The sequence below is a fragment of the Otolemur garnettii genome, unplaced genomic scaffold (assembly GCF_000181295.1).
Source record: "Otolemur garnettii isolate 467f Iridium unplaced genomic scaffold, OtoGar3 scaffold00100, whole genome shotgun sequence".
In the NCBI taxonomy this organism is placed as follows: Eukaryota; Metazoa; Chordata; class Mammalia; order Primates; family Galagidae; genus Otolemur; species Otolemur garnettii.
Window position 1 is genome coordinate 4,290,694 of NW_003852495.1, and position 9,541 is coordinate 4,300,234.

Consider the following 9,541-nt stretch of genomic DNA (forward strand, 5'->3'; position numbering starts at 1 on the left):
GATTCGAACCCGCCACCTTAGGTGTATATGGCTGGTGCCTTAGCCACTTGAGCCACAGGTGCTGAGCCAGGAACCTATTTCTTACAGCTTTTCTATGCTAAACTTTGTCTTGATCACTTCTAGAGTGTATAAAACCAATTGATGTAATTGTATGCAACCTACTTATAGTGAAGTAAAGTTGATTCATAACTATGCAAAAAGAAAGTTTATGATTTCCTCAATCAGATAATGAAATAAAATATGCTCACACTTTGCACATGAAAACCAAATAATTGTTTGATTAAACATACACCTCCTTCCTTGCTGCTTGAAAGTCCTTTCCCAACTCCCAGCAGTAATAACCCTCCTGAAATATTAATAATTTGGGGGCAGCTGCCTCTCACTGATCCCTTTGGCACACATACACTGAACAGCAGACAGAGGCTAGGAAGGTGAGGATAAGTGGTGGTCCTATCCACACCCTCTTTTTCACAGACCATCAGAGAAGGCACACAAGTGAACAAACAACTCATGAGAAGTGCATGGGTACCAGGTGCTGGAGGAACAGAGTGATGGAGCATCTTAGCCAATGGGTTCCAGAGAAAGTCAAAGGAGCCTGTTCTCAAAGAACTAGCAGGAGCCAGGCAGGTGGAAAGAAGACACAGGGCTTTTCTGGATAGTGGCAACTGTATTTTCCAGGGCTGGGCCGCCTGGAAGAGGGAGGCAAGTTCAGGCAACAGCAAGAGACAGAACTATGTGGCATGCCTACTCTGAGCAGCCCAGGTGCCCTCCCCCTACTGGCACTGTGGCACTCTGAGCAGCCATGGGCCTGAGCCACTAACCCTCTCATTACCTCAGAGTGTTGCCAGGTGAGAGGTCAAGACAAAAGAGAGCAAAGGGATCCCTGAGAGCACCAACCTAGCGGAAAATCCCGTTAAGATGCTAGCAGTTGCCCTGTGTCCTGCATGCATTCTATTTAATCCACGAGAGTCCAAATATTTTGTGATCTGAGAACACAATCTCAAAACCTGAAGGGAAAGGGAGCTATTAAACAGCTCCCTATCAGGATTTGTACATAATCAGAGCTACTGTTCACAAGACAATGGAAAGAAACACCAAAGGGAACAAAAAACAGCAATCATCTATAGGATTTGAAAACTCAACCAACAAGAAATATGTATTTCAAATTTACAGCTCATGAAAATATTTCCCCAAGGTGCCAGACATGTTGTTTCATCACATGAAAGCAGCTAAGTGACAACAAAAAGTTTTGTATTTGTCAGGATACACTTGCACCAAGACATTAATCATATACAGTTTTCCATTATTTATCTCATTTCCATTTAGTGCCTCCTCTACCAATGAGACATAAGTTTTCCCTCTGAATAGTCTTTCAGCAAATGTTTCCCATTATTCTTTTTTCTTTCTTTTTAGGTTGTTCTCAACCAAACATTAAACATTCATTTATTTCTAAACTCTATAATAAGGTTTTCCATCCTTTTGGTAACTTCTTTGACTTTATCACACCTGAAGGATTTTGGTAAGAAAATGACATGACTCAAAAAAAAAAAAAAAATTGATGTGTTTCTCATTAGTTTAGAACAACAGGGTCAAAAACCTAATTTCAATGGAAATGAGCATAGATGCTAAGCATTTGGAAATTATAATGCACTAATCAAATGTAACACATATTGCTTAATTAATTTTTTTTTTGAGACAGAGTCTCACTTTCTTGCCCCCAGTGGACACAGTAATAAAAGAGACAGAAGTGTCCCTTTGGGTGTGGAAGCAAGTGGGCCTGCAGCCACAGCAGAGGTAGATACCTCCAGGAAGGTACTTTGCTGAAACCTGGCTGAAAGCAAAAGGGAGGGAACAAGGAGAATTTTTTTTTGTATAAAATCAATTGCTTTTTCCAATAAAGCAGGTTAATATAGTTAATAAATCCTATAGGTGTGTGTCTACATTGTTTCCCCTCTTCCTTTGCTCTGAGAACATTTGCTGGATAAACTATATAAATCGACAATCTGATCAAGGAAATGAACTAGGGATATTGATCGTCCTGCATGCAAGCACGATTCAACTCATGCAATTTCCCTACTTTAAAACTGTTGATAAAGATTTGTGAAATAAATGAATGCTAAATAGTCAGTGGATTGATTGCCTACAAAATAAAGCATGGCCTTTAGAGGATTTCCATAATCTAAATCCAAAGTACATCTTACCCATTCATTTGTCTAATAAATAAATAACTGGAATGTACTACACTTGGTGCTGGAGGTTCAGATTTGAACAGACATTGCGGGTAATGGCCCCCATTTCTTGGAGCTACATCTGATCTTCCACTATTTCTCAACAGATGGGCCATCCTCCAACCCTCCAGGTTGTGTTTCTTAGACACAATCCAAATCTCTCACTTTCACTACTTTGCCAAGGCTTTTCATCTTCCCTTTCAATGCCTTATATGCAAGACTAACTTCTCCCCCCAAAGCACACCTTCTTCCTCAAACTCCTGCTTTTGTGTTTGTGAGAGAGATTTTTCCTTTATTATTTGATTGCAACATATGCACACAAAATTACAGCCACAGTATATATAAATTGAATTTCATAACATGTACAGTCAAGCTTTTCAGGTATTTTTTCTATTAGGACACATACAAATATAACTGATGAATAATAAAGTCATTTTTTGTTATGCCTGAATTGTGATATAAATGGATTGAGATTGGATACGTTGACTGCCCTTTTGAGTTAAATCAACATGCTATACTGAAAAAACTTGTAATCTTAGGTAGTACCTGTATTTCTGAGACTGACAATAGTCTGAAGGGTGTGGTGAACTGTTGTGATACACAGAGGACTGGGAAGACTTCTCTGCTGTTAAAAACTTACTGTGTCATGTGGCCTTGGGTTAAAGTCCACTGTTCACTTGGGTAAGCAGATGTCCTTAGACTCAATGGCCAGTTCTTTCCCTGTCCCACTGTTAACCCTGAGCCCTTAGGAAGAGGTGGAAATCAGTGCCGTAGGCAGCTGGGCCCATCTTCGTGATACCAGGAAGTTAAAGAACAGAATGAGAAATGGGGACAGAGAATGGAGAGCATTTTAGGAGGTGCAAAACGGATGTGCATAGAGAGCACGTGGCTTTACCTCCAGACTCTGCAGACAGAGCTCAAGCTCCTTCTTAGTCCCACTTTTTCTTCTCCCTCTCTCGCATGAAGGAAGCTGTCCTCCGAATTCACTGAGAAGTTGACTTGCAGCTTAGCTTTGGTATTTTCTTCCCCATTACTGTTAACTGTGTATTTTCTCTACTATCTTTCAGGGACAGGTATTTTCAGCTATAACTACTACAGCTGGCAAGTGTCTTGTAGGTAGCTGGCACTTAGTAAATAGCCAGACAAATGAATGAAGTCCTTATGACTTAGGTTGTAAACATTCTGTTTACACCCTTGAGAATACATCTCTCAAACTCCTCTGAAGTTCTGATTTCACAAACTCAAAAGCCAAGTAGCTCGTTTGTTCATGACTACTCCATCTTGTTTGTTAAGCATTTGAGACAGAATGATGTCACTTTCCCTGGAGAAATAAAGTTTGAGAAGTGTGATTCTCAGGTGCTTCAAACCGCTGAGTGACACCAGTGCCATCTAAAATGATCTGAAGGTTTGAAGAGCCAATCTATCCTTCCAGCCTTCAAATGCACTCACCCCAAGCCTTAATTCTCTCTTCTGCTGCACTACACATCAATCCAACCACATAGCTCCTCCAGCTACTGGGCTGTTGAGCAATACTACAGGATACCCTGCAATCCCTGGGGACCCCCAGGCAATTATAAATGTCCCTGGTGAGTTTTCTCTTATTTCCTCAAAAGTTGCTTCCAATAGCCAGGCGCGGTTGCTCATGCCTATAAGCCTAGCACTCTAGGAGGCTGAGGTGGGTGGATTGCCTGAATTTGCAGGTTTAAGACCAGCCTGAGCCAGAGTGAGACCTCATCTCCAAAGTGAAACTCTGTCTCAAAAAAAAAAAAAAGTAAGTTGCTTCCAAAGCACTCTCTCAAGCCACCTACCAATCTCTATCCTGTCTAATTGTCAGCAATGACAAAAAGAGGTCTCTTCCCTCATGGTAATAAAAATAATACACTATACCAACAGCACCGGCTGTTAAATGTCTTAAGCACTACGCTTGAGCACTTTGCCATATGTAATTATTCCAGTTAATCTTCACGTGCACCAGCACTTACACGTGTCATATTATTCCCATTCTACAAATTAGTAAGCTGAAGCACAGAAAGGTCACACAACCAGTAAGTGGCATGTCCAGGTTGTAAATCCAGGACTAATTCCAGGGCCAACTGTGAAGTTTATGCTTTGTGGACTCCCTGTTCTACTTTTCCCTCAGGGCACAGCAGAGGGCAGTGCGGATTCCCAACAGGCTGATTCCCTCAGGCCAGCTCATACCAACAGCAAGAGTGAGCCTCTGTCTCTTCCCATCCGAGGTTCCCCAACAACCAATGTCAGCTAGGCAGCAGCAAGAGAAACAATGTGGACATTGTAGGATTTATTAACTACATTAATCTGCTTTATTGGAAAAAGCAATTGATTTTATAAAAAAAAAAAATCTCCTTGTTCCCTCCCTTTTCCTTCAGCCAGGTTTTAGCAAAGTACCTTCCTGGAGGTATTCTACCTTTTTGCTGTGGCTGCAGGCCCACTTGCTTCCACACCCAAAGAGATACTTCTGTCCCTTTTATTACTGTACCATTTCGGCACTGGGAATAAAATGGTGTCCTAGATCAGTGTTTCTCAAACTTTAATGAACATTGAATCCCCTGGGGATCTTGTTAAAATGTAGCTTCTCATTATGTCTGAGGTGCAGCCTAAGAATATGTGTTGCTAAAAAAAAAATTCCAGACCACACTTAACCTAATGATGTAGACATGTAACATACAAACACTCCTTGGTGATCAGCTTGGTACTCAGTAATTTTCTTCCCAAATGGATACATTATATTGTGTCTGTGATCAAAACCATACAGAGCACACACCAAGTATTAAACTTTACCAGGTACACATTATACATCTCACAAAGATATCAGTAGTAAACTATACCAGGATTTGTTCTTTTTGTATGCATTTTTTGCAGAAGTCTGATTTTCCTCACTTGTCTCCTTGTTCCTAAAGTACCAATAAAATCATTTTTACCTTTGATATGCCATGGATAAACTTTTCATACCTACATCTCACCCTATTTCCTATCTCTTTCCTTGTGGACTCCGGAAAGATGTTGCTTTTCCTGACCAAAGAAATCTTGCCAGATGCATGTGACTTTCATCCCCGCTCCACCTCATCATTCATTCAAGCAGTCACCTGCTTTAAACTCATCAGCCTCCTTCTCTACAGTGTCCCAAAGATCGCCATAAATAGGAAAAATTAACAAATCCATCATATATTTTTACATGTTTAATATTTTTGTATTTATATACCAACATGGACAGAAATATTTAGCAAAATTTCGTAATGAATATTTTGTAAGTAAAGGTACATTTAGCTACAATTTGCCATTTTCCATATATATGTATGTATGGCAACCTTTAGTACACCTTGTATTTTCTCCAGTCCTGTTCTTATTGGAAACCCTTGTGAATTTATAGTATTTAAATACATGTAGCAGGCTCGGCACCCATAGCTCAGTGAGTAGGGCACCGGTCACATACACCAAGGCTGGCAGGTTCGAGCCCGGCCCAGGTCTGCTAAACGATGACAACTGCAACAAAAAAATAGCCAGGTGTTGTGGTGGGTTCCTGTAGTCCCAGCTACTCAGGAGGGTGAGGCAAGAGAATTGCTTAAGCCCAAGAGTCAGGTCGCTGTGAGCTGTGACGCCAAGGGCGACATACTGAGACTACGTCTCAAAAAGCAATAAATAAAAACAAACAAAAAAAAGAAATAAAATGAAAACATGTAGCAAAATTTTACTTGCTGAATTTAGATGGATGGTATATGGGTGCTCCTTATACTATTCTTTCAACTTTTCTCAGTCTTACATTTGTTTAGTTAGGGCCAGGTTTTTTTCCCAGCACAAAGCCCTGTTAGGATAACGATTCCTGAATTAAATCCTGCCCCTCAAACTCTCTCAGCTTACTTTTTGTTAAAAATTTCCTTCCAAAGCATTTACTATTAGGCTATTAAAAACGTTAAGTAGCCAACACAATGTCCAAGTACGTCCTTTTATAAAAAATATTTATTTAGAATCCACAAAAAGTATTAAGAACGAATTTTAAAACTTGGTCTTTCCAGCACAAACCCTAGAGATGTCACTGTCTCCCTCCTATCAGTCTCAATTGCCTGATAAAGCTGAATGCTCTACCTAGTCAAATTATCTATGGTTCCCTCTCCAAATCCCTTAGATGGGGAGACAAGGGTCTCTGGGCCCTGCCACACCTGCACTCCCACTATATCTTACGACCCACCTCTATTGCCAGCCAGCTCACAGGGTAGCTCATTCCGAGGGTAGCATCCAGTCTCCTCTGGTGCTTCTGCTCTAGCAGGGCACCTGACTCCAACTGTGTCACACCATGTTATGAGAACCAGAAAGGGACATCTTACACACTTTCACAGCTCGCTTTCCCCAGGATTTATATGGAGATTTATTCAAAGTAGATTTGTTATTTGCTAAACAGTATTTCTGGTTACTTTCTAAGAAACTACTGCCTAAAATTAAAAACTTTCTACGACATGCTTTAGTTATTAGACATGTGATTCCCTTCTAAACAACAGTCTTGAGGCTATGTCAGTGGTTCTCAACTTAAGATTTTGCCCTACAAGAGACACAAGACAATGTCTGGAGGCCTTTTTGGTTGTCACAACTGGGGTGGGAATACGCCACTGGTGCAGTGGACAAAGGTCAGGGATGAGGCTGCACATCCTACAATACAGAGGTGGTAGGTACATCACCCTCAGTAACTTATCTGATTCAAAAGGTCAACGATGCTAACCGGTTGAAAAACTCTGAGGAGCTGCAGTTTTTGCTTCTTTTAACTGTATGGGATTTAAGAGCCACTAGAAACCAAAGTGCCAAACAAGTGAACTTACATGACTGCGATTGTTTTTTTAAGCTTCTTATTTAATGAAGAAAAGTTCTCTGGTTTTCAATATTAAGTTCCCTTGTTTGGAAAACCCAAAGAGTTCAATAGTATTAGAATGGCACAACCACAACACAGTGTAGCGTGATAAATACAGAGTCAACTAAGATTAAAAATTGGTCTACTAAGACTTTAGATATAGTAAGTTTTATTCATCTGGTGGTTCTTGATGCTCACAGGGCACCGTACAACAAATTTTAAAAATACAATATGAAAAAAATCAAACAGCCAAAGAGATCAATTCCATTAGGGGACAATGGCCCACAGAAAAACCAACAAAAGCCCACAGAAAAACCCACCCTTTGTCCCCACAAGTACATCAATTTCTTCTTGCTTTACGTTTGGCTTTAAGAAATACCAGAGGAAAGGTCTTTGAGAAGATTAACTTCACATAGCGTCTTTCACACATCACAAAATGCTTTCCTTATTTAATAAACACATAAAATAATCCAAACATCTGTGAGCCTCTATTTGGTCCCAATTTTGTAGGTCATAACTTTCAGTATTCCCCTCCTCTTTATCCTCAAGTCATTTGCACCAGTAAGTCACTTAAGGTGGAGTAGCCTCCTTTGCTCCATACTGCTACTGAAAGGCGCTTTTTCCACAAACAGCCAGGGGCTAAGCAAACTGAAGCTACTTAAGTACTTGAATATAAAACATAATTAAGTTTTTGCTTTGACATCTGATGTATTCCATTATTAGTAATTACTAAAGGTCATTTGAGATCAACTATAGAGAACAGCAAGATTTAAAGTTGCATGTGAGGTACTGCTAGAAAACTTCTAAGAACAGAAAGATGGTTTTGGCCTTAGTGTTTTACCACAGAGTGACATATTTTCAGAAAGTTATGTCACATAGGAAATAATAAGGCACTACAAAATCTGCTTGGAAAAATCAGTTTATGATTAGTATTAATTTGTTAAAAATCATCCAATTACAAGCTCTTTTTCATCTAAGCTTCCAAAGTAGAAACCCCCAAATGTTAACAGTAATGAGGCACAAATATCCTAATCCCACAGAACAGTTTTACAGTAGCAGGGTCACCATATGCTAATACTGCTTGTAGAACTTTCTTTTTTCCTTTTAGAGTTCACAGAAATACCAACATAGGTAGATAAAAGAGTAAAAATAGCATGAGAAATTTGGGGCCATAAAATAAAACATTAAAGGCTGAAAATAATCTTAAAACATTTGCCAAAAAATAGCATAGTGCTGCCTAATGCTTAGTTCCTCTAGAACTAAATGGCATTTCAGTTTGTGCTGGTCATTTAGATAACCTTAGTATCTAATTCCCGAAAATAAAGCAAAGCGAGCCTAAACATTTTAGCTGCCACTGTGTATTATCACAGCACATCTCTCCCCTTTCTGTTATACTGCATTTAAGGGTGAAAGACAAGTATCCGCCCCCTGCATCTCAGCACAGTGGCCAACATAAAGTACATGCTCAAAAGGTTACTGACTGAATACATTGTTTAGTGGCCTATAACATGGCAAAAAGCTCATTACTTAGGTAGCCTCACTCTAAACAGACAGAAGGCAGTTTTGGAGTTATCTTCCCCATTTTCTAAAGACAGGAAACCTGTCAAGAGTTGGAGACGACTTAGGTCATATCCTTGAAACGTGTTCAGAAAGCATTTTGAGAAATCAAGAGATGAAAGGCGCTATGTAAGTACAAAATATTATTATTCAAGACAGTTCAGTAAAGGTGCTATTTTTCTATGGAATGGTTGTGCTAGTTTGAGGGGAACACCCCCAAAGCTATTCTTCTCACTGTCATCAACAGAACAATGGAATTTTGACAAAGATGTCATCATTGTATATAGTTTGTATTCTGCTACTTTCTATAAACCAAGTGACAGAAAATAAAATTTAGCCACTTATTCCACACAAACCAATACTTTTATCAAACTTCCGCATTTTACAAGTCATATTCAAAAAACACACACAAATTAGCATTTTGTACACAAATGTTTATTTCTCAATTAAACATTCCCTTTAAACACAAGGAATGAATTCTAAATCTTCATAAAGATGAATTAAAAATGAAATCCCTCCAGTATACTGTGTGTAATCACTGTGTTCTTGGTCACTACTGGCATTTACTGTTTAACATCAAAAACAAAGACAGGTTATTTAAAAATCATGCTACTGGATTTCTAGCTCTTCCTCTATGACCAGTTCTATACTGATCTGCAATGTTTAAAAGTTTACATCACCAAATAAAAGCAAGTTTAAGTGTGAATAGCTGTGCATTAAACACAAAATAAACAATAAAGTTATAAGATATAGTCAAGTTCGTAACGAATATAGGTGTTCTTATCATCATTGTAGATTCTTGGGTAATGTGCTATGAGAGCGTCCTGGGAACCAATGTAGATGGAATTGTAAATCTTCCAGTATACATCTCTGACTTTCCGGGCTGGGTGAAACAGACCCT

The 9,541-nt window shown here is 39.3% G+C and overlaps 1 protein-coding gene across 1 annotated transcript in view; it reads right to left on the reverse strand.

Moving 5' to 3' along the window:
• Positions 1-9,053: 9,053 nt before the first annotated feature.
• Positions 9,054-9,541, reverse strand: part of SF3B1 (splicing factor 3b subunit 1) — a 43,034-nt gene continuing 42,546 nt past the window's right edge. Inside the window, exon 20 of the mRNA XM_023516889.1 lies at positions 9,054-9,539. Coding sequence (XP_023372657.1) covers positions 9,381-9,539 — 159 coding nt within the window. The 3' untranslated portion in view covers positions 9,054-9,380. The remainder of the gene's footprint in view (positions 9,540-9,541) is intronic.